Source organism: Brachypodium distachyon, chromosome 4 (assembly GCF_000005505.3).
Source record: "Brachypodium distachyon strain Bd21 chromosome 4, Brachypodium_distachyon_v3.0, whole genome shotgun sequence".
Lineage (NCBI taxonomy): Eukaryota > Viridiplantae > Streptophyta > Magnoliopsida > Poales > Poaceae > Brachypodium > Brachypodium distachyon.
In genome coordinates, this window is record NC_016134.3 from 28,599,112 (window position 1) to 28,625,146 (window position 26,035).

The 26,035-nt window shown below is 44.2% G+C and overlaps 1 protein-coding gene and 5 pseudogenes across 2 annotated transcripts; all 6 read right to left on the reverse strand.

Annotated features, from left to right (window-relative positions):
- Window positions 1–866: 866 nt before the first annotated feature.
- LOC100831367 lies at window positions 867–9,545 on the reverse strand (annotated as a pseudogene).
- A 1,552-nt stretch (window positions 9,546–11,097) lies between these two features.
- LOC100831668 lies at window positions 11,098–12,623 on the reverse strand (annotated as a pseudogene).
- A 378-nt stretch (window positions 12,624–13,001) lies between these two features.
- On the reverse strand, window positions 13,002–14,282 carry LOC112268549 (BTB/POZ and MATH domain-containing protein 2-like). Of its 2 annotated transcripts, none has more exons than XM_024462998.1 (2): window positions 14,051–14,282; window positions 13,002–13,960 (listed from the first exon to the last, which is right to left on the reverse strand). In XM_024462998.1, exons 1-2 carry the CDS (start codon window positions 14,242–14,244, stop codon window positions 13,144–13,146), a joined length of 1,011 nt encoding a protein of 336 aa, XP_024318766.1. In that variant the 5' UTR covers window positions 14,245–14,282; the 3' UTR covers window positions 13,002–13,143. The 2 variants fall into 2 exon arrangements, with proteins under 2 accessions (XP_024318766.1, XP_024318765.1); XM_024462997.1 differs by having other exon boundaries at window positions 13,002–13,972.
- Window positions 14,283–15,433: 1,151 nt separating this feature from the next.
- Window positions 15,434–17,421, reverse strand: LOC112268572 (annotated as a pseudogene).
- A 626-nt stretch (window positions 17,422–18,047) lies between these two features.
- On the reverse strand, window positions 18,048–19,383 carry LOC100830561 (annotated as a pseudogene).
- A 3,188-nt stretch (window positions 19,384–22,571) lies between these two features.
- LOC100832269 lies at window positions 22,572–24,790 on the reverse strand (annotated as a pseudogene).
- Window positions 24,791–26,035: the final 1,245 nt, after the last annotated feature.

Here is a 26,035-nt window from a genome sequence, read left to right on the forward strand (position 1 = left end):
AAGGACGAGGATACGTGGCGAAAGTTGCTAGGTGCTGCTGGTAGGCCGGAGCATGGAGCTGTCCGTCCACCTTACATTTTCAAAAGCACCTCCTAGCCACATGAGGGTTATCCTTTGAAACAGCCACATAATTAATTACCAACGTGCTTTCCACTTAAGTGGAGGCAAAAAGCAGATAACCAAACCGTGACAACATGTAAGATCAAATCAGTTGGATCGATCAAGCAAATCAAGGCCGAGATGTCAATTGTCAAACAACCTTCAGTTAGAACTTCGCAATAACATCACTGTTTTCAGGCGCCAACTTCCAAGGGAAACGAGACGGAGCTAACTTACTGTGATACGATCGATGGCTAAGTTTTTCTTTTTGGGAGCAGTTAATCGTTCGTGGTGGCGCCAAATTAATCACTCCCTTCGTTCCATATTAAAGACACAGATTTATTTAAAAATGGACGTATAATACATGTAATATTTCGGCACTTAATGTGTGAGGGAGTGCATAATGTTGCTCTTCCAGCTATCGTCGACAATGTATAAACAGCTGCTGATGCACCTCCTTCAGCATATTTCTGCACCACAGTCTGAACACGCTCTTTTTACTAGACAGAACTCTGAATTATGAACACTACCACTCCAGTTCTACAGTTGGCACTGCGTTTTTTTCTTGCAGAGGCCGGGACATTCGCTTTTAAAAAACGTTTTTTTTCTTGCAGAGCAATTAGAGCCCATAGATAAAAAAAAAAAGCCCAGCCAGCACTCGCTATGGTTTCTGAAGTTGAACAGAAAAACTGCTCCCACAGAAACAGATTCAGTTAGATAGCTGCAACTGCATCCCAGGAGGAGAACATGCTTGCAACAATCAGGTCGAGAGGTTTATGCTTGGAGTCACACTCAACAAAAGGAGTGTAATTGCCTTGAAATTCATAGAATTTTATGCTAGACAATCCAGAACTTGGTGATGTCACATTAAATAAAAAAGAAAAAAGAAAAAAATACAGAAAGAGAAGAGGGATACATGATACCTTCACTTCCAGAATAAGAACAGACAGGAACTGTGTGTGAACCACTTGTTGCAATTTGCAACTAGGAGATCACCGAACTTATGCAGTCCAGAAGTCAGAGAAATTTCTAAACTCATGCTTCAAAGTTCAAATGTAGAATTGGGTACTTCATACTAGTATGATTTTATCTGTTAGGCGTTCACCCAAGGGGGCGCCCTTTTGGAGAAAGACATAAAACACGGCGGATATAATATGATGAAGATTTTGCCTGTCAAAATTTTCAAACTTGTGTACCTGCACGACGCAATTAGCCAGAGTCAGACATAACAGACAGAACCGTTTTCCTGTCCCCAAATACTAGTTTCACAAGACAGGATTCTGAATTTTCTGAAACGCATAACACAAACGCAAGAAGGGCAACTGCTTTTCTGAATGCTGCACTATACTGCCACAAACACAAAAACAAGTACTACTAAATAGCCATAGCCATAACGATCTACTTGGCCGCCTTGTGTTCAGCCGGCAGGAATCCAGCAATCAGCTCCTTGATGACAGTGGGGCAAGTGCTTTTCAGGTGCTTGTAGCCATCACTTGCTACCCTGGCCTCCAAATTGGAAGGAGAAGCAAGGAACTCAAAGCAAGCCTCCTTGAGACCACTGCAACCACGCTGCTCGGCTAGAGCCAAGCTGGTGGCCACCGTGTCGGAGCCAATGTGGTTGCACAGCTTCCTCTCGCATATCAGCTTGAGCCTCTCGACGCCGTACCGGTCCGCCACGACAAGCAGATTTCCAGCCATCACCACATCCCCACGCGGCTCGCCTTTCTTCTTCCCACGAGCCATCTCCGGCAAAACGAGCACCGTGTCGGTGTACATGAAGTGGAGCAAGGACTTGAACATGCGAGGTTCCATGTCACAGATTTCAACAATAGAATGAGAAGCGCTGACGAATGCCGTGTCGCTCAAAGAGATCTCCGCCTTGAAGACCGGCGACCGGGCCTCGACTACGGACCGGTGAGCCAGGAACTTCTCCCCGGCAACATAAACGATCACATCTGCTCCCTCCTGGCTCTTGAGGAGGTCGCCGAGATGCAGATGCAGGTTACTCTGAGGAACATCAACAAACTTATTACCACCTCTACTCCTTTTGCTGCTGATCGTCACGACGGTGAAGTCGCACCTGATGCTGAAAGAATCATCCGTCAGATACGGAGAGGCTTCGAGATCAGCCTTCTTGATGAAATCAGGGTGGCCCCGGCTCGAGCTCTTGGTCGAGAAGGTATGCACATTGTTGGCAAAGCTGTAGGCCGGCACGGGCTCGCCGTCTTCTCGAGAAGCGAGAACTTGAACTTGGTCTTGACGTTTTGCACGACGCAGTAATCGAGGATACGGAGGTAGAGGGAGATGGAGTCGGCGTGCTCCGGCTTTCTGCCGTTGGGGTAACACGTCACGGCCCAGCGGTGGCCTCCGACGGAGAAATCGGTGGCGGATTTGATGCAGTCGCCGTTCTTCAGGATCTCCTTGGCGTGCGTGTATCCGTCTATCTTGAGCACGGCTGACATCTTCTCCGATTGGTCTTCGGCGTCATGGGAGATCTTGCAACGCTTGGCCGACGACGCCATGGGAGATTTTACGTCGAGATCAGTCGTCGATATGCTAGCTATATATTGGCAGCGGTAGATGTAATTTTTGCAGGGCCAATCGCTGAACTGCACCAAATTGCAGACACGTTTTATTTGCTGCCCGAGGAATTCTGAGTTAAGATGACCCACGTCGATCTGAACCGATGCGGATACCTCAGTCATGGAAATTGGAAAAGATCTCAAACCTCTAGGGCTTGGCGATGGCAACTACGGAGTTCTCATCTCCTCCCTCTGTTCAGAATTTCTTGTCGCAACCACTTCACAAAAACCTTTTTACAAAAACATCCTCGGAATTAACATAATTACAGCCCAGAAAGGGAGACTTCGGAATTCATTGTCCTGCTGCTCCTCCTCCCCTTCTCTTGTTGCGCCGTCGCCACCAGATCCGGACTCGCCCCCACCCGATCCGGGCTCGTCGCCACCGGATCCATGCTCGCCAGCACCGGATCCGGGCTTCCCGCCATGAAAAGATGGCTTTCTTGGCACGAGGCGGAGGGGAGCGGGTAAGGTGGAGGGGAGTGGCGCAGAGTAGAGCGGGGAAGGTAGAGGGGAGTGTGCCGGGGAGCAGCAAAGTAGGGCGGAGAGGGGAGGGGAGCGGCGAGGAGATGGGAGGGGGAGCGGCAGAGCGGGGAAGAGATGGGAGGGGGGCCGGTGGTGCGGGGCGGAGAAAGGAGGGGGGGGGAGAGGGGGGGGGGGGATGAGGGCACAGAGAGTATATAAGGTTGGGGACTGCGGTGCTCAGCTGTAAAAAACATAGGGAGGTTTTTGCAAAAATGCCGCGGCGACAAGAATCTCAGTACGGAGGAAGTAGATAATTTACTTTTTTGTACCAGTAGTTTTAATGCCGTTTCTGTCGATTAATTGGTCTTCTGGCCGCCAGGACGGTAATCGGATCACTTAACACGGTACGGGAAAAAAAAAGGGACAATCTATGTGGGGCACATGCCCCACATAGTCTTACGGGGCGGCGGCCAAATTCTACTACCCGACCGATTCCCTTCCTGAATTCCCGACCATCCCTCGTCCAGCCCGTCCTGCACTGCCAGTCCGATCGCCTCGTCCTCCCCGATCGATTCCTCCCTCGTCAACCCTCTCGGCCCCGCTGATTCCCCACTCGGCCGCGGATTCCCTTTTCGTCACTACAGGGTTCGGTTCCATCGCCGCCACCGCTCTCGCCGTTGGCTTCTCCGTCAAGCTAGCCAGGCAGCTCCTCCCTATCTGCCTCCTTCCTACAACATGTGCTACCTCGTCTCGTGTCGTTGTTCGGCAGAGGACGCAGCCCAGGTTCAAGCCAAGCGGCGACGGGGAGCGGCCCACGGCGGGTGAGGCGCGGCAGCGCAGGCCACCGGTAGCACCTTCATCCTCGTTCTGCTGGTGCAGGGTGCCGTCATTCTCGTCCAGGGCCTCGCACGCGCCGCCTCCGGAGAGAGAACAGTAGAGATAGATGCCCATGCAAGCCTACAACTATGCTGTCGGCTGCTAGAAAACTAATGATTGGCGAGCAATTCGTATAAATTTTCTTGACGGTGTTGCAACTAGAAAGTGTAAGCAAAATATTCGAGAAATGAGAAAACGATTGTGCAAGAGAGGTGTTTGAGGAAGGAAATATATTTGCAAGTAAGGTGTTTGAGGAAATGATTGTGTGAAGATTGGCGTGCCCGTGTCGACGCTGATGCCGGTCGTAATTGACGTGTTGTTCACACACTAAAATTTTGTTCACTAAAAGTTGCTACTTCCTCCGTCCAACAGAACATGTCACAAGTTTGTCAAATTTTGGATTTATCTAGACATGATTTACTATATAGATGCATTCAAATTTGATCAAAGTATGCACTACTAACCTGGCAACGAGGCACGGGTAAACTGGCAATCAGGCAGAGCTAACCTGGTAAGTATGCACTACTAACCTGACAATGAAGCATGGGTAACCTGGCAATCAGGTCGGGCTAACCTGGTAAGTATGCACTACTAACTTGGCAATGAGGCATGGATAACCTGGCAATCAGGCAGAGCTAACCTGGTAAGTATGCACTACTAACCTGGCAATCAGGTCGGGCTAACCTGGTAAGTATGCACTACTAACTTAGCAATGAGACATGGATAACCTGGCAATCAGACCAGGCTAACCTGGCAAGTATGCACGACTAACCTGGCAATCAGGCACGGCTAATCTAACAAGTATACATGTCTAACCTGGCAATTAGACACGAGTAACCTGGCAATCAGTCACATGCAACATGGCAATTAGACATCGGTAACCTGGCAATTAGGCACCAGTAACCTGTAAGTATGTATGCATAATCTGGCAATTAGGTACGCGTAACCTAAAATTTAGGCAAAGGTAACCTGTCAATCAGGCATGGCTAATCTGGCAAGTATGTACCGGTAACCTGACAAATATGAACCGGTAATCTGTCATTTAGGGACTGGTAACCTAAAATTTTGGCAAAGGGTAACCTGACAAGTATGCATGATTGCCATGTTATTTCGTCCTAATTGCCATGTGATGCTCGTAGTCGGGATATCGTGTACTACCTAGTTGCTATAATGTTGAGTCGCACAAACCATGTCGTTTACTTATTAGTTGCCATGTATTTTGGTCCTAATTGCCATGTTGTTTGGCCTTAATTGCTTGTTGAGTCGTGTCATTTTTTCCCACCGCACAATTGGTACACTATTTTACACATTTGCGTTGGTATCCAGTTAATGGATGGGATGAGCTGGATAGTGTAACGATGTGCTTTTTTAACGAGTAATGATGGTCTTTGACGTGTTCTTGGTGAAGCTCAAGTTTTCTAAAAAAAAAAAGCATGCCGGACAGCAGAAGGGCTGGGCTGGAGATGAGCTCGTTGCCTCATTGGCGCACTGCTAGGCTAGCTCCTAGCTGGGCTGAGCAAGCGCTGGGCTAGGCGGCCGCGTGCGTGGGATGCGGGCGCACTGTGCTGCTGGGGGTTCTTATGTGGGGAACACCGCTCCGTAGTTCGCTCCAACAAAAAAATAAGGAACGGGAGAAACATTTTATTTTTTGAAGGTGTTTTTTTAGGTCCGAGCTTTTGGGCTCCACCAGAGCTTGTCGCGGCTCGGCCTAGATCGCCCCAAGCCCATCAATCATCCAGCCCGAGGTAAGCCCACAAAACCATTTCGTTTTTTCTTCGGGCCGAGATGGAGTCGGCTCGGACGAGCCCGACGAGCCGAGTTCCCCTTGGTGGCTCGCGGGCAGCCATAGCTCGGTCCGGCTCGGCTCTTCAACCAGCAGCTCGCGGCGATTTCGGACATTGATGCAGCAGCAACGTCATCAGCAACGCCTGGCTTTTTATCTGCTTTTACTTTTGTTCCTACTTCGATTTACAATTATCATCATTACGGCGCGTCGTTAGGGCCATATCCGTAGGAAATGGATGTTGGGGGATTCTCTCAATTACTAAATTGCGAGCAGTCTAAATTACTCATGCCTCGGTCTCAAAATAAGTGACGTGCATTTATACGAGAATCTATACAAATCCACGTCATTTATTTTGGGATGGAGGGAGTACCCCCGATTCATAATAAGCGTCTCAGATTTAATACAACTTTTTTACTCCCTCCGTCCAACAAAAAATGTCTCTAGTTTATCAAAATTTGGATGTATCTAGACATATAACTTAGTGTATATATACATTAAACTTAGTAAAAGTCAAGACATTCTTTGTTGGACGGAAAAAGTACTACATTTGAGACAGTTATTATGGATCGGAAGAGTATTTGATATCCAAGATTGAAACTATGCAAACAGTTTTTTTTAACTTCCATTCTAATCCGATAAATGCACTATGAGACGTCTTTTGCTTACATCGTGTTGCATCAATCATAAATTTTCCAAGTTGTTGGATTTTGTGACATTTACTAAAAGATAAATAGACTCATTTTTACTAAAATAAGGTACTGCGTAAAAAAAATACCTATCAGTTAAACACATAGCAACAAAATACTGTTGCAACAGTTTTGAGATATTTAAGAATGAATAACCGAACAAGGAGAAAACTGTGAAGACACACTCTGCTTCTTTCAGAATTTCGTTTTATATGAAATTGCGTAGGGATCACTGCATCAGCAATATAGAGTGAAAAAACACATAAATAGCCAGTTATTATTTGGCAAAAATGCAGGTTTATGTTTATGTTATTTTGGCAAAAATATTTAAGAATCGTCTAAGGATCTTTGTACGACAGACCGTTGTTTCAGTTCACAAATGGCAAAGAGGGTAGCCCAATTCAAAGAAAACTTTGTATAACATAATAATGATCTATTTAGTAACGAAATTTTCATACTGCGAACCTCGAAATCCTGCTCAACCCCGCTATTCTGTATGATGAAGTTATCCAATCAAGTTACTGCTATGTGTGATGAAGCACCGTACAAATCCCCTTTTGTCCTGTTTCGGCACAACAGCCTGAACGGTTCTGTACATCACTTTTGTAGTGTGTTAATTTACAGAGGAAGAAATGGGGCTCAGGGCTTGCCTTTCTCACTGGTTTTTCTGCCATGGGCTTGCCTTTCTCACAGGCATGATTGTTGGCGTAAATTTTCTTGCCAAGAGGTATCACAGGTCACCTCACCTGCATCCACACCAGCATGCTTGCATTAATCATGTCAATAACTTTATGGTTGCAATTGCACTCAATCAAAGGCATGCAACTGACTCAAAAAGTTCATTCCAAAACCTTTGTTAAACAAGCTAGATTGTTTCCATCCAGAATTTGTATCACATTAAAGAAAACAGAGCTCCCAGAATTAGATTATCATGCGCTCAGTTTGCCTTGTACAGAGGAGCTCACCCGAGCTTATGTGGTCCAAAAGCAGTAGCATAAATTATGGCTCGGTCAGGCTCAGATACACACATCTTTTAACTAGCGGAGAAGAACTAGGGAAGTTCAATCTGAACACAAGACATCAGGCCGGAACGAATTCGGTATAGAGAAGTTGAAGGCATCACAAAACATATCAGAAACAGCAGCAAGCAGAAGCTCAGTTCAGACATCAATGTATACACCCTAGCAAACTAATAGAAGGTAGCCAATCAATCCACATTCTACTTGCTATATGCATGTAGATCAATATATATCAGCTTTGCATGGATATATACATGAAACTATCGATAGAGAACAAAGTAAACACATATATACTAATTTAGTTTTGATGCGATCATTAGCCACATTACTAGATTACCATATTGCAGCTTCAGTTCAGAATCAAGAATCTAGAAGCAATATGGATATACAAGATGTCAGTTTTGTGCTGATATATACATGGAACCTTAGATGGAGAACTAAGTAAACATCTGTACTAAGCACGTTCAGATGTGACAAAGATTAATTAGCCAGACTACTACATTGCCCTGATGATATCATTCGCCACTCGCAGTTCAGCCGGCAAAATAGATACACTAAATTAGTTTAGATGTGATACGATGATCACTAGACGCACTACTAAATCGACATAAGAACAGCTTTCAGTTCAGCTGGCAGGAATCTAGCAATCAGCTCCTTGAGGACAGTTGGGCAACTGCTTTTCAGATGCTCGTAACCATCACCTGTCATCATCGCCTCCACATTGGAAGGAGAATCAAGAAACTGTAAACATGCTTCCTTGAGAGCATGGCAGCTATGCTGCTCAGCTAGAGCCAAACTGGTGGCCACCGTATTGGAGTCAACATGTTTGCACAATTTATACTCGCAAATCAGCTTCAGCCTCTCTATATTGTACCTGTCAGCTGCAACAAGTAGATGGCAAGCCATCACCACATCCCCGAGTGCATCTCCATTATTTGTCTCAGGCAGTGAACCCGTGTATATGAAATGGAGCAAGGACTTAAAAACATCAGCTTCCAAATCACAAACTTCAATCAGACTGCTCGCTTTCTCCTTCATGGCACCAAAGAACTCTGCTTTGAATACTGATGAACAAGCAGCAAGCATGACTCTATGAGCTGAGAATTTCTCCCCACCTACATGAAAGATCACATCCGCTCCATCCATGCTCTCCAGGAGGTCTTTGAGATGCCGACACAAGTTGCTTGGGGGTATTACAACAGGCTGGTCGCATTTCTGCTGATTATGCTTCAGTACGTTGACATCGCATCTGAAGCTGAAACTATCATCATCCCTTAAATAAAGTGATCCCTCTAAATCCACCTTCTTGATAAAATCATGGTATCCCCCAGATGAACCTTTCTTTGCGAAGGTATGCCCGGCCATGGTTCGGCTGTAAGAAGGGACTAGTTCTCCAGCCTTGTCAAGTAAAGTAAACGTGAAAACCACCTCCACATCCTTGGCATTGGCAGAATGAAGAACAAGATAAACAGATATGAAGTCAGCATAATCTTTGCGGGCACCGTTTGGGTAATACTTCACAACCCAATCGTGGCCACCAACACAGAAGACTTTACAGACCAAGGGCGCCGGTACGTACTTGGTGGTCCATTTGTACCCATATACCGTGAACACATAGGACCTCCCCTCAGATTCAGGCACAACGGAGGAAGAAAAATCGTATATCATGGGCAAGGGCATGTTCGTGTTGGACAAGGCCAGTTAGAACAGTCGACGAGACCGATTCTTGCAGCGGTATATATAACACGGTAGCAGCAGCAGCAGCAGCAGCAATAGTTGGTCCGGAATGCTACCAGGGGTTGCGGCTGAGGTTGACTTGGAGACGAATCCGCAGCGACGCGGGCGTGAGGCGCCCCTGCCGGAGCTGAGAAAGAAGCGACTGGCTTCCCGTCGCCGAGGACGGGCCTTGAGCAGCTACCTTGGTGGGGCGCAGGGGGGAAGAAGGAGAATGGAGATGGGGGCAATGTCGTTGCGGCGGGTGCCTCGAGGAACAAAGGCGGCTGTGGTGTCGTCTGTGAGCAAAGGAGCACGATGACCTACGGCGCCGAATTGCTGTGACATAACGGGCCAAATTGGGCCGACCTAGCCCAGCCCGCTACTGCTCGAAAACCTCTATTTCCTGCACTGTCGTTTCTAAATATAGGATGTTCTATATTTGTTTTAAATCGATTTTTCTGTAAATTTATATAAAAACTTAAAAACATCGTGTAATTTTTATTTGATATTATAAATATTACTCCCTCCGATCGGTATTATTTGTTTCAAATTTGTTCAAATACGGATGTATGTATGTGTAAAAAATGTGTAGATACATGTAATATTTCGACAAGTAATTCCGGCCGAGGGAGTACTATTTTTTCTATAAGTTCGGTCAAACTTGAAAAGGTTCGTCTTGGGACAAAACTAATATTTTATATATACAGGAAGGGAGGTAGCATATGACAGTACTTGTCTTCCAAAAACGTTGAGTGAGGAAGAAGACGGAAAAACCCCAACCACTGGTTTTGGAGAAATATTTGATCTTCGATAGTTTCCTCATCTCTGACAACCAATTTGGTGTTGAGAGACAGTGAAACCACGGATAACTTCTATCATCTGATTTTGTTATCTTTCTGGCACAAACTCAATTCAGAGATCCATCTATTTGTCCCAGCAATTTCATAGAAGGCACCCAATCAGTCCGCTTTCAACTTGCTATGTGGACATAGATAGATATTTGGTGGCAAATCAGGTGAAAACCACCTCTACGGTGCAAACCGTTGTAAAATCCATAAAAAATTATTAAAAAATTCTCAAAAAAAATTATATTTGTTAGAGAAGTAATGTTTTATATATGTATAGATTTTTAAGTCCAAACTCAATTGCAGTTGGTAGCATCGAGAAAAACAAATTCAGCATAAATAGTGGTCCTTCACTGTTTGTCATTATTCATTCGTATACGTCTCTTTTCAATTACTTCCGAATGCATTTGATTTTCAACTTGAATTTTGCATGTTTGTATAGCACCATACCTCCAACATATGGCATTTTTGTGGATTTTTTAAAAACTTTGTACTCCCTCCGTCCCATATTAATTGTCGAAATATTACATGTATCTAAACGCTTTTTAGGCATAGATACATCCATATTCGGACAAATTTGAGACAACTAATATTGGATGGAGGAAGTATATGATTTGTATGGTGTTTGTATTGAATGAGGCTCTTCACCGGATATGCAGCCTAGAAAAACTATCAATAGAGAAAAAAGTAAAAACAAACATACTAATTTAGTGCAGATGCAATGATCATTAGGCACACTACTAGATTACCATGATAATATCTTCTTCTTCTTCTTTTCGAACCGGAGTCCGAAGGACTCGATCCATTATTTCAGTAGAATAGAGTTGTTAATCAATGGAAAACCGGGCAAAAATTGTAACAGATGTCCATAACGCCATCATGGAACATGACCGCACTAAGGACCACACTGACCGACCTGGCCACCCACACTCACTTAACGCACATTCACTCAACGCACACTGATAATATCTTTTGCATCTCACAGTTCGAGACACAAGAGTCAACTAGCAATATGGATATAGAAGATAACAGTTTTGTGCTGAGAAATATATGGAGAACAAAGTATAATGTAGAAACATGCATGTATACTAACTAAGTTCAGATGCGGTGATTATGAGCCACACCCACACTACTAGATTGCTACGATGATAACCCTTGCCACTCACAGTTCAGCGGCAAAATAGATAAACTAAATAAGTTTAGATGTGACCTGATGATCAATGATCATTGGACACACTACTAAATTGACATAAGAACCTCTTGAAGTTCAGCTGGCACGAATCTAGCAACCAGCTCCTTGAGCACAGATGGGCAACTGGTTTTCAGATGCTCGTAACCATCACTTGCCATCATGGCCTCCACATTGGAAGGAGAATCAAGAAACTGTAAACATACTTCCTTGACCCTGGCAGCTATGTTGCTCAGCTAGAGCCAAACTGGTAGCCACCATCTTGGAGTCAACATGTTTGCACAATTTATGCTCGCGTATCAGCTTCAGCCTCTCTACGTTGTACCTGTCCGCTGCAACAAGTAGATGGCCAGCCATCACCACATCTCCGCATGCATCACCTTCACGAGTTGCCTCAGGCAGTGAGTCAGTGTATATGAAATGGAGTAAAACTTGAATACATCAGCTTCCATGTCATCGATTTGGATCGGATTGCCGTCTTTCTCCTTCATGGCACCGAAAAGTTCCGCCTTGAAGACCGATGACCGAGCAGCGAGCACGGCTCTATGAGCAGGGAATCTCTCCCCACTGACATTAAAAATCACGTCTGCTCCATCCATGCTCTTGAGGAGGTCGTCGAGATGCTGATGCAAGTCACTTGGAGGTACCACCTGAAGCTGATTACCTTTCTGGATATGCTTCAAGACGGTGACATCACACCTGATGCTGAAACTATCATCTCTTAAATAATCTGATCCCTCTAAATCCGCCTTCTTGATAAAATTATGGTATCCCCAGCTTCGACCTTTGCCTGAGAAAGCATGTCCGCTGACGGTTCGGCTGTATTTAGGCACTGGTTCTCCAGCATTGTCAAGGACACACTAAACGTGAAATTCACTTTGACATCCTTGGCATGGGCAGAATCAAGAAACAGATAAACAGTATGTAATTGGTATACTTCGTGCTCATACCATTTGGATAGCAATTCATGACCCAGTTGTAGCCTCCGGCACTGAAAGGTGCGGAAACCACATACTTGCCTGTCCCGAATTGCTTCTTGGCCGTCGTGTATCCGTCTACCTTGAGCACATATGACCTCTGCTCGGATTCTGCTACGATGGAAGGGGAAATCTTGCAACGCTTTGCCATCTTCTTCTTCGTGCTTGGCCGCTGTATAGTCTTCCTTTTGGTGCCGCCCTGCCTTGTCCGGCCAAAATTCCGGCAGCCTCGTCGCGTTCTGGCGCCCGCTGGAAGAACCGTCTATCCAGCGATGACAAGAAGAAGGAAGCGGACGCCGCGGAGACTTTAGCGGACGGAAGGTGGACGCCAGAGTGGTCTCGGCGGTGACTTTTCTTGGAGATGGAACAGATGTCCTCCAGGAACAAGCGGCGGGTGCGGTGTACAAGGAGCAAAGAGACCTAGGTTTTTTTTTAGGTATGGCTGGCCACCTGGGCCCTGCCTTAAAAAAAGCCCACTGGCCCGACGTGCCAGGCCCGGTTTGGGAATAATATGAGGGTCGTGCCGGCCCGTGATCAGCCTGGGTGTACCAAGGCTTCTACCTTAAGCCCATGGGCTGGCACGGCACAGCCGTTTGGCAAGATTATTTTCAACCAGAATTTGTATCGCACTAAAGGAAAAATAAAAATAAACAGAGATTCCAGAATCAGATTATCACGCACTCAGTTTGTATTGTACAGAGGAGTTCCTACCTGAACATATGCAGTCCAAAAGCAGTAGCATAAATCATCAGACAAGAAAGAACTCAATTGAAGACCTCACAAAACATAACAGAAACTGCACCAAGCAGAAACTAAATACAGACATCCATGTATTCATCCCAGGGAATTCATTGGAGGCACCCAATCAATCCACATTCTACTCGCTATATGGATACAGACACGCGACTAAATTGACATAAGAACCGCTTTCAGTTGAGCTGGCAGAAATCTAGCAACCAGCTCCTTGAGGACAGATGGGCAACTGCTTTTCAGATGCTCGTAACCATCACTTGCCATCATCGCCTCCACATTGGAAGGAGAAGCAAGAAACTGTAAACAAGCTTCTTTGAGACCATAGCAGCTATGCTGCTCTGCTAGAGCCAAACTGGTGGCCACCATCTTGGAGTCAACATGTCTGCACAATATATCCTCGCAGATCAGCTTCAGCCTCTCGATATTGTACCTATCAGCAGCAACAAGTAGATGGCCAGCCATCACCACATCTCCGATGGTACCATCTCCACATGTCCTATCATCAGGCAGCGAGTCGGTGTATAAGTAATGGAGCAAGGACTTAAAAATATCAGCTTCCATATCACAAACTTCAACCAGACCACATTCTTTCTCCTTCATGGCGCCGAATAGCTCCGCCTTGAAGACCGTCGACCGAGCAGCGAGCACGGCCCTATGAGCCGAGAATTCCTCCCCGCTGACACGAAAGATCACGTCTGCTCCATCCATGTTCTTCAGGAGGCCTTCTAGATGCCGAAGCAGGTCACTTGGAGGCACCACCACCACCACAGACTGATTACACTTCTGCTGATCATTATCCTTCACCACTACACTAACATCACACCTGATGCTGAAATTATCATCCCTTACATAAAGCGCTCTCTCTAAATCGCCCCTATCGATAAAATCATGGTACCCCCCAGATGACCCTTTCTTTGAGAAGGTATGTCCGATGATGGTACGGCTGTACTTACTCACCGGATGCCCATTCCTGTCAAGAACACTGAACGTGAAAATCGCGTTCACATCCTTGGCTGAATCAGAATGAAGAACCAGATAGACAGATATGTAATCAGAATACTCATAGCGGCCACCGTTTGGGTAGTACTCCACAGCCCAATCGTAGCCTCCAACGCTGAAGAGCTTAGAGACCAAGGGCTCGCCATTCCTCAGTTTCCACTTGGCGCTTGAGTACCCATCTACCTTAAACACGTATGAACTCCCCTCAGTTTCGGCCACAACGGCCGCAGAAATATTGTAACGAAGTTCTGCCATGTTCGTGTTGGATAATGGATACTACTGTAGGCTGGAAGTTTGACGTACCTTGAGCAGTGGAAGGGAGCAGCAAAGAAGAAGTAAGTTCCACTGCCAAAGGAGAATGGAGATGCGACAACGTCGCGGCCGGCGGGTTCCTCGAGGAACAAAGGCGGCTGCTGTGCATCGAGGAAAATGTCGTGACAATGACTGCAATATTTGTCGGTATATTTATATAATCCTGATTGCTAATAAGTGAAGCTGAAGCTGACTAGCTAATACTCTCTCCGTCACGTATCAAGTGACTCAAATTTACCAAATAATTTTTTTGAACTGAAAATTTGACTAAATATGGATAAGTCTATGCCTAAAAAGCATCTAGATACATGTAATAGAAAGTCACTTAATATGGTAGGGAGAGAGTACGAGGTTAGTTAAACTCTACGTTTAACTTCAGTACTGGAGCCGGATGCGGAGTTTACTTGGGGGTAGGTGGTAGATCGGCCGGCGGCCGGCTGTCATGCAGAGGAAAAGGAAGAAGTTTAACTTCCCCTCTCTGGTAGATTTATTTTAGGTGAGGCCATATATATCTATAAACTTAGTCGAGCATAGTATAAAGCTACAACATCTTATATTCATATAGTTATGTGAGTCAACTGACACGATATCCTTCTAATAGATCCATATCTACTACTCCCTTAAGTTGCAAATTATATGACGTTGTAGTTTTGTTCTAAATCAAACTTCTTAAAATTTAACAAAAAAAAATCTATCAACATCTACAGCTATAAACTAGTATTATTAAATCTGTTATGATATAAATCTTCATAGTATTCTTATTTGATACTGTAGATATAAGTATATTTTTCTATAACTTTTCTCAAAATTTAAAAAGTTTGACTTATGAGAAAGTTAGAAAATCTTATAATTTGGAAAGGAGAGACTAATTCCAGCAGCAGCCATAGCGTGTGCCCGTCACTGATAAGAAGTCGTATGTCCCCACATTAGAATGTCAAACAAATTCAATCCTTCAGAACTTTTCGTAATACTACCAATTTCAGATGCGGGGAAACAAATGCTTTCTTGATCTGACCCAATACCAAGATTACTTGGTAGTTGGTACTACTACTAATTTTCAATAGACCGGTCAAGAATGAAGACTTGGAAGTCCAGAAGAAACATCATATATCATGGATGATTCAGACACAGATGAGATAATACAGCTTTTTAACTAGGAGAGGGCAACCAGAGGGCTGCAATCTGAAATTCTGAACACAAAACAAGAAGCAAGAGAATAACTTGCATCAAGTAATTAGCAGCCCAGCAAATAAAAAAATAAAAATAACATAGAGTGCAACAAACAGAAGCCAGTTCTGATTCTTCGTAAATTTTGGTGATTCGAAGTTTTGGTCCGAGTCTTGCTTGGTAACTTTAGTGATTTAGAGCAATGGTTCAGGGCTTAATAGAATCATGGCTGTGCCACTGAATGCTACCATACAGAGTAGGTAAAAACATGTATACTAAGGTAGTATAGAGGCGATGATCGATCATTAGCCAAACTAATAGATTGCCATGAGAATATCCTTGGCTGCATGCAGTTCAGGAGGCAAGAGTCTAGCAACCAGCTCCTTGAGAACAGATGGGCAGCTTTTTCTCAAATGCTGATAATCATCAGTTGCTATCATCGCCCCCAAATTGGAAGGATTTGCGAGGAACTCAAAGCAAGCTTCCTTGAGACCAAGGCAACTATGTTGCTCGGCTAATGCCAAAGTGGTTGCCACCATTTCAGAGTCAATGTGGTTGCACAACTTCTCCTCGCATATCAGCTTCAGCCTCTCGATGTTGTACCTGTCTGCCGCAACAAGTAGATGGCTAGCCATCACCACATCTCCGCGTGCATCGCCTTCACGAGTGGTCCAAGGCAGCGAGTCGGCCTATATGAAACGGAGCAAGGACTTGAACACGTCAGCTTCCATATCATCGATCTCAATCGGTCCTCTGGCTTTCTCCTTCATGGCACCAAAGAGCTCCGCCTTGAAGACCGATGACCGAGCAGCGAGCACGGTCCTATGAGCCGAGAACCTCTCGCCTCCGACATGAAAGGTCACGTCTGCTTCATCCATGCTATTCAGAAGGTCTTGGAGATGTATATGCAAGTCACTTGGAGCTACCACCACAAACTTACTACCTTTCTGGATATGCTTCAAGACAGTGACATCGCACTTGATGCTGACACTATCAACTCTTAAATAATTTGATCCCTGTAAATCCGCCTTCTTGATAAAATCATGGTGTCCCCAGTTTGAACCTTTGCTTGAGAAGATATGTCCGACGACGGGACGGCAGCGCAAAGGCACCGGTTCTCCAGCCTTGTCAAGCACACTAAACCAGAAATTCACCTTCACATGCTTGGCATGGGCAGAATGAAGGGCCAGATAGACAGATATGAACTCAGCATACTCGGTGCGGCCGCCGTTTGGGTGCCATTTCACGACCCAGCTGTAGCCTCCGACGTTGAATGGTGCAGAAACCACAGGCTTGCCCGTCTCGAATTGCTTCTTGGCCATCGTGTATCCTTCTACCTTGAGCACGTATGACCTCTGCTCAGATTCTGCTACGATTGAAGGAGAAATCTTGCAACGCTTTGCCATGTTCACTTTGGCAATTCGGAATTGTGTTCCACTGAACTTATTTTATAATCTGCCGTGAAAAATACACACAAAAATAGGGAAAAGTTAGTTAGCCAAACGCAGCCTAAGCTACACCAGTCAAAACAGTGAAAAGAACGGAATTACAAGAATCCACCGCAATGCCAAACGCAGCCTAAGCTGCAAGTCAAAATCGGTGCTTTGTGGTAGCACTCCGTATAATCTTCGCCTTTTGCCGTCACTTGTTTCCTTAGTAGCGCCGTACCTGGTCGCCGGAACAACCGTCTAACCGATCACGCGAAGAAGAATAAGAAGGAAGCGTCCGGCATGGGGCTTACCGGAGAGAGGCTGGACGCCGGGGTGGTCTCGACTCTCGACGGCGACCTGTGTCGTGGAGATGTAACAGACAGATCGGAGATGTCGCCTTTTCAAAAAGATCAGAGATGTCGCGGCGGCTCCTCCAGGACCAGGAACAAGCGGCGGCGGGTGGCGGTGTGCAAGGAGCGAAGAGCAAGATGGACCATCTAGCTAGGGCGAGGGCGATCGAGCCAATAATGGGCTAAACTGACCAATCCTCACGCACCCCACTAGCACTGCAACAGTATGGTCCGGCCCAGCAGCGTGGGGCCTGTCTTCCTGCACGAGTTGTTTTTAGCCCTTTTTAATTCTTGTTCTCCGCAATCGCACTTATTTTCGGCACATTATACAATTTGGACAAAAATTTGGCGGGGAGATCTAAATGACATATGCGTGCAGCCTGTTCTAATCAAGCGGACTATCATGTGAAAACCTTCATTCTGTATAAACTGTGCAAATTTCATAAGAATCACCTATAAAAGTTTCAAAACAATTCTATAAAAATATAAAAAATATCAACACGATAAACCTACTTACAATTCTACAAAATTATCCACACCTACTTACCGACCGCATCCAAACCTATTTGTCAGTTTAGCTGTAACTACTTGTCGATTCATTAACACCAACTTGCCAATTTATTCATGCCTAAACGGCTTACCAACACCTACATATTTATCAGGTTAATTAATTATGACTACTTTATATTTATCAGCACCGAATTCCATATACAATGAGATCTAGAAAGAAAGGAAATAGTACTAAATTTGGATCATAATACCACTATTAAGAGATCAAAGTACGTATCACACTCTTGTACTAAATAGACATGATGATATCTTTCACCGCCTTCAACTCAACCGGCAGGAGTCTAGCAATCAGCTCCTTGAGGACAGATGGACAACTGTTTTTTAGATGCTCATAGCCATCGCTTGCTTTCATGGCCTTCAAATTGGAAGGAGAAGAAAGGAAATCAAAGCAAGCCTCCTTCAGCCCGTGGCAACTATGCTGCTCAGCTAAAGCCAAAGTGGTCGCGACCATTTTGGCATCAATGTGGTTGCACAGCTTCTCTTCGCACATCAGCTTCAGCCTCTAAATGTTGTACCTATCAGCTGCCACGAGTAGATGTCCAGCCATCACAGTCTCAACCACAGGAAGCGAGTCTGTGTATATGAAATGCAGCAAAGACTCAAACACATCACTTTCCATATCATCGATTTTCATAGAACCGCCGATTTTCTCCTTCATGGCGCCGAAGAGCTCCGCGTTGAAGACAGATGACCGAGCAGCGAGGACATATCTATGAGCTGGGAACTTCTGCCCACCGACTTGGAACGTCACATCTGCGCCATCCATGCTCTCCAGGAGGCCGCCGAGATTCTGATGCAACTTGCTTGGAGGAACCTTCACATACTGAATACCCTTTGTTTCTTCGCTGCGGATCTTCGTCACAATGGTGACGTCGCACCTAATTCTGACACTATCTCCTCTTAGATGCACCGATCCCTCCAGATCCTTGTGCTTGATAAGCTTGGTGAAACCATAACTTGAACCTTTGTTTTGGAAGATATATTCAAAGGTACCGCTGTATGTCGGCGATGTCACCCCATCCATGTCCAGTAGGCCAAAACTGACTTTTGCCTTCACATCCTTGGCATCAGCCGAGTCGAGAACCAGAAAAACAGATAGGTAACCAGCTCTTTCACGGCAACCGTTTGGGTAATATCTCATAGCCCAGCTGTGACCTCCGACACTAAAAGGTATAGAAGTCGTGTACTCGCCAGTCTGGAGCAGCTCCTTGATTTGTGAGTACCCATCGATCTTGATCACATGTGTCCTTAATTCGTTCTTCTCTGGCTACTATGGAGGATCTAAGAATGGGAAGCTCCTTGATTCCTGAGGAGCACAATTGTCCCATTAAATTGACCTAGCTTGGGGCCTGTGAGCTATGCCTAAGATAGGAAGATTGCCTAGAATCGATCCGACGATCTGGCTGCGTCTGTGGGAAGCCAGTCAAACGAGAATAGTGTCCTGTGCTTGGAGGCAATACAGTACAGTAGCGATCGATATTGCAGTGCTTTACAATTGATTCTGGTTGCCGATTTGGTTCTGCCGAGATCTTAATTTGTAGATCAATTGCAAGGTCCGACTCCATGGCCCAACTGGTTTCTGTAGTTGTACTAATCCGAGTAGGAAACGTTTTTGGGTCGGTCTAAATTATAATCCTACCTGAATTAACTCCTCAACTTTCCGTACATACAACAGCGGCTGCCTGCCAATCTTTAATCCGAACGGTCTACTCCGTAGTAGTACAACATGGACACAACACAAGTCCCCAAGTTCGGTGGCAACCTGGACGATCCTCCCAGCTTTCACTGTTTTTTGGTCGATCTGGATATCCATGGATAATTGGATATCCAGGATGACATAGGCCCTAGGACGATCGAGCACAATAACGGGCCAAACTGGGCCGAGTTCGACCAATCCACTGCTGCATGCTCTGTTTCCTGTATTTAGTTTTCTTTTTTTTTTAAGGACACGTATTTAATTTTCTTTAGAAGATGTTTTTTTTCCTCTCTTTTATCCACAAGATGATACATATTTCGCTCCAAATACCCTAAGGCCCCGTTCGTTTCGTCCCAGCCCGGCGGGGATCAACCGGATTTTCAAGATTGTAGAACAAATTCCCGTTAATCCCTCCCGATCCAAACCGGGAAATAGACAACCGAACGAACCCTAAAGAAAACCGGTACAAAAATAAATGGACACATGTACCCCTAACTTTTTTTTCTTTCTTTTTCTAAATTGCACCTACTTTTCACGCGCATATAAACGAGGACAAAGTTTTGATCAATATAGTAAATAGAAATTTAACAATACACAACAATGTCCCTAAAAAAGTTGCTTCATTTTCACATATATCACGAAGTCATACTTGTCAGTCACTACTAGAATACACAGTTTCCCCTAGTGCCAAATACTCTAGGTGAAAGCATAAAACCCTAAGTAAAGGCTTCACCTAGGGATTGCTCTAGGAAAAGAACCCTAGGTATAGTATGGTGGGAAAATGGGCCTTTACCTAGGGGCATTTCGACAGCTCTAGGAAAACATTTCTTCACCTAGGGGCTTGAACTCTAGGGAAAGATATCACATGGGTGCTCCATATGCCACATCATCATCTTTCCCTAGTGGACTTTACCAATCAGAATTTGAAAAATACACTCTAGGAAACCATATTGGAATTCATATTCACCGTATATAAATTCATATTGACCATATTTAAATTCGTAATGACCATAATTCAAATATATTCAAACGGGGCCAGAATTAATAACCAATACAAACGGCACAAAACACAAATTGTTTCAATCAATCTCACTCTTCATGGAAATAACACGTTCATGATCAGTAGCCAATGTTGTAGCTACACCAAAAAACAAACTCATTACATCCATAACAAATCAATAAATGGCAAGAGTTCGCTAAGCCAAATAACATGACTCAACATGTCAACTATTGTCACGGATGAGTATGTAGCTATAGAGTTTGCAATACCAAAAAACTGCATAAGCAAGACCTATTCAGTTGCTGGCATTTGGCTGCTCATGAGCAGCATGACTCATTGAAGAAACCTCCAAATAACCCATCTTGATCTGCAGCAGGCTCGTGGCAGAAGAAACATTTGAGTTGATATTGTGCTCCTGAAATAAGATGACAAATTAAGAGCACATCAGTACAATTAAAAAACACATGCAGCAATGATTAATGCCAGAGATCGAAAAGCTGGCTAGAAAGGTCCTGGTAATAATTAACAAACTTGATGGATGCATCGATAAAATGGATGGATCATTCAGACACGCACGAAAAGGACAGGAAAGGAGTGAAGGACAGACGTAGCTCATGCAATGACAGTATTGAATTGAATTAAAGTGAAGTGTGAGATTGTGTGTGAGAGAGACGACGGAAATACCACAAACATGGAATGGAGGACATGCATACACAACAACACACACAATTTTTGATAGTTTCTGGGCCGCCATGCATTCCATTTGAGGAGAGGAGAGGTGCAATGTAAAGATTACAAAACAATCATCTCATATGCATGTTGCATGTTTTTAGTAAGGAGACAGACACTTCAAAGTTTTATAAAAACCTAGCAGTCAGTTCATCTTAAAAGAGATGGTTGCATCCATGGCCATTTAGGAGTATGGATAGGGATGTACGGAGTAAGCTTCTTCCATGCACACGTGTGAGTCTAACTACATGATTAGAAATTTGCAGTTGATGAATCTAATGAGAACCATTTTCAACAAAATTAAGCATCAATAGCCAGATATAAAAGAGTGAAATTTTCTAGGTACATTTTGCATTTGTTCCACGCATCTTTCAGTTTCCTGCAGTGGAAGGCTGAGGAGATGAACTCATCAAGGCTTTGCATATGACAACCAGATTAAAATCCCAGTGGCTTTATTTCTATTTTTTACAAGTTTATAATGAAGGGCTAACTTGATAACATGCAGAAAAAGATGGCCGCCGCATATTCAGATATCAAAAAAGTGAATGAATTCTACTGAGTAACAGAGAAGTGAATGAATTCTTCAGTGACAATACCTCATATACTTTTCTGTGGTCATGAAGTAGATATTGTTGATCCAATTCATTCAATACAAATAGCCTGGCATTCGTACAAAACAAAATCAGCGTTACCGATAGCACGTTAACTGAAGAACATGAACAAACTAACCTAAAGAATTTACTTGAGAAGGTAACTTGTGCCTACTTCAGAAAAAAAAAGTTTCTACTACCAGTAGTACTTATGTAGTTCTACTTTGGTAAATTAGTGGAAAAAGTATTCCCGTGACTACACGAATTACTGAAAGTATCACTTTCTCAAAGCTCTAGGTAAAGAAATTTACCCTAGGAAAAACTGTGATTTCTAGTAGTGAGTTTAGCGTGTCTACTTGCTGAATTATCAGTGCGTGCTTACCCGCCTACGCATGTCTACTACCGATTTTGCCATTTTATCGACTCCTACTTATTTGTTTAACAAGATTTTAGTTCCCGCAAAAACATGAACAGAGTTTTAATCGATCATCATGATTCCAAGAAGTCAAAATTACTATTACGCATTTGTCATTTTCATTAATAGCCGCTTTGTGATCCGTAATTTTTATCTACAGCAGGCACCGAAAGTCCAAAGCAATCCTCATTTAAAGTAGTTCTGTTCCAACAAAGGCTACCAACAATATATCAAGAACTAGCAAAAAACTGAAATTGGGGAGTACTAAATTTAGGTCATAAGACCACATTTTGCTTACAAGATCAAAGTAGCATGCACTTGTGCTAAATAGACATGATGATATCATTCACCCCTTTCAGTTCCACCGGCAGGAGTCTAGCAATCAGCTCCTTGAGGACAGATGGGCAACTGGTCTTTAGATGCTCGTAACCATCACTTGCTTTCATGGCCTCCAAATTGGAAGGAGAAGCAAGGAAATCAAAGCAAGCCTCCTTCAGTCCATGGCAACTATGCTGCTCAGCTAAAGCCAAAGTGGTCGCGACCATGTCGACATCAATGTGGTTGCATAACCTGTCCTCGCATATTAGCTTTAGCCTCTCAATGTTGTACCTGTCCGCTGCCACGAGTAGATGCCCACCCATCGTGGTCTCAGTCACAGGAGGAAGGGAATCGGTGTATAAGAAATGCAGCAAAGACCCGAACATCACTTTCCATATCATCGATTTGGATAGGACTGCCGGTTTTCTCCTTCATGGCACCGAAGAGCTATGCCTTGAAGACAGATGACGGAGCAGCGAGGACATATCTATGAGCTGGGAACTTCTGCCCACCGACTTGGAACGTCACATCTGCACCATCCATGCTCTTTAGGAGGTGTGAAATCATATGTGATGTGTAACATTGGCAAGTGTTTTAGATGAAACATTGATGTGGATACTTTAGATAATATGGATATTTAAGTGATGACATGTATCTTGTTTGGACTTAGTGCTTTGCTAGTGGTGTGCTGATCCATTAGTTTCTTATGTGAAAACATGGCGTGAGTTGTGTGAAACTTACCCTGAGTCAAGTCGTGGACTTGTGCTCGTACTGGTTATTTGTGTGTTCGCTTTCAGGTGTTGCCGGAGCTAGAAGAACGTGGTCGATGACGGGATCGAGAGACGAAGCTTGGGAAGCTAAGGTCGAGGATCAAGATCATGCGGGACGTTCGTGCGAAGGAACAATGGAAGTGAAGGCTACGATGATCCGGGAGGGCACCGGTTTGTCGTATGTTGTTTATACTGGAGATGTACGGTATTGGAGATATTCGATACGTGATGGTCGAGTTTTGAAGACATCACAAGAAGAGTTGATGGCATGAAGTGACATCGAGGTGAAGATATGTAGGTCCAGCCGTGGCTGGATGAGAGCTGTTTAAAGATTAAACAGTAGCGTCATCAAGATGGCGTCGGATGGAAAAGTGATCCACATGAAAGTTGTGCGCGTCGTCGAGACGAACAACTTTGCTTTTGGAGTCATCTCAATCCGAGGTCGTATGCGGGCCCCACGGGCAAAATACTAACCGGGACAGAGGAGTCCGTGTTGGATTCGGATTCGGTTTAGGGTTGCGAATTTTCCCTTATAAATAAAGGGCATCCTAGCTAGGGTTTTAGTAAGGACGTGAGGGAACTCAAAACTTTGGATCTAGATCAATTCTGGAGAGTTCTTGGATGCATGGTTGCATCTTTTGTAATCGATCGACATCGTTGCAATAAAGAGATTCGTTGGCGGTGTCATCTCTGTTTTTCTCGGATCTTCGTGAAATCTTCGTGCTAGATCTTTGTAATACTTTGGTGCAGGTTCATCACAAGTTCATAATACTTTGCTGCAGGTTTATCACGAGATCAAGAGAAAATTGCGTTTAATTCATCTTTCTTGTTATTCTTCGAAATTGGTTTTAGATTAATCCTCGTAACTTTCTGTCAGCTGTTACTATTTTGATCATATCTTTTGATTGGTAAGTCCGATTGAGCTGATTCTTGTTGCGTTGGTTAGATAATTTTAATACCTTTCTTTTCTATACTCATACGTATTTTTTGGTCCATCCAATCAAAAGTTACGGCTGTTTTACTATCACGGACAGAAAGATGATTTAGGTTTGAACTTTCAGGAAAAGTTTTAATTTGCTTCCGCGCAATCATTCACCCCCCTCTGATTGCCTATCTCGATCTCACAGGAGGCCGCCGAGATGCTGATGCAAGTTGCTTGGAGGAACCTTCACATACTGATCACCCTTTGTTTCTTCGCTGCGGATCTTTGTCACAACGGTGACATCGCACCTGATCCTGAAACTGTCGCCTATTAGATGCGCTGATCCCTCCAAATCCTCTTGCTTGATAAAGTTACCGACACCCCAACCGAAACCTTTAGTTTTGAAGGTATTTTCAGCGGTGGTACAGCTGAATGATGGCACTGGCACCCCATTCTTGTCAAGTAGACTAAAACTGACTTTCGCTTTCACATCTTTTGCATCAGCCGAGTTAAGAATCAGGCAGAGAGACATGTAACCAGGGATATAACCAACTGATTCTTTTAAAGAGTTTGGGTAATATCTCAAAACCCAATCGTGACCTCCAACACTGAAAGGTATAGGATGTCGTGTAGGAACCGGTCTGGATCAGCTCCTTGATTCGTGAGTAACCATCGATCTTGATCACATGTGTCCTTCTTTCTTCTCCAGCCACTATGGAGGAGGTAACAACGGGACGCTCCTTGATTCGTGAGGAGCTCAATTGTGACCCCATTAACGGCCGCCCTGTGCTGTGCGTGGAGCCCTTCTTTCTTCTCAGCTACAGCGTGAATAGAGTTGCGATATATTGCAGTACTGCTTTGCAATGGATTATGGTTGCCGATTTGGTTGTGCCGAGATCTTAATTTATAGATCAAAGCAGGGATCGACTCAATGTCCGATCTGGCCTCTGTACTAATCTGGCCGTATTTGGTTTACATTGTAGACCGAGTAGGAAACTTGTTGAGGGTCCAATTTCTATCCGAACTTTTCAATTTTCCACACAAATACGGCTACCTGCCAATTTTTAATCCGAAAGGGTCTAATAGTACACAACACAAGTTCCTTCGCTCTTTTTTGGTCGATCTCACCAACCACGGTTTGTTAGTTTAATCCAGAAATTTATGGCGTGAAAACTTAAGCAAATCAAAACATTTAGGCACTGGTTGTTTAATTAGTGTTGTGTTGCATGTCTAGTTCGCATATTTTGATTTGGTTTGGTTTTCACGCCATAATTTTCTGTACCAAGTAAATACTGAAATTGCCTGCATTCTCGATAGAACATTTATTTCTTTTCTCTACTGAAAGTAGAAATTTGTAGCCTCCAAGGGCCAATCCGTACAATAGACAGAGGTGTTCTTCTGGGTTCAGAAAAAAAAGACTGTACTTGTCAATTCTCAAACAACACTACTCGTAAAATCCTAGGTGAAACATCCAGATTACTGTCAGGATCGGCACCAGAAAGGATGTGGCTGGTTAACTGTGCCAATGTGCTACATTTCACACCATGAAGCATGTGTTGCCCAAGCAATGACATGGACAGCATTGCCATATTTGTCCAAGTATGGTAATTATCAGAAAGAGTATGATATTTACAAGGCATGATATTTACAAGGCATGATGCACTTCTTCCGTTAATCGATCCATAAGAAATGTGTTATCCCAATTCGAGGACAAAAAAACATAGAACACCTCCAAAAACAATATTATCAGGCTTTAGTCGCATTAGGTCATAGTCTG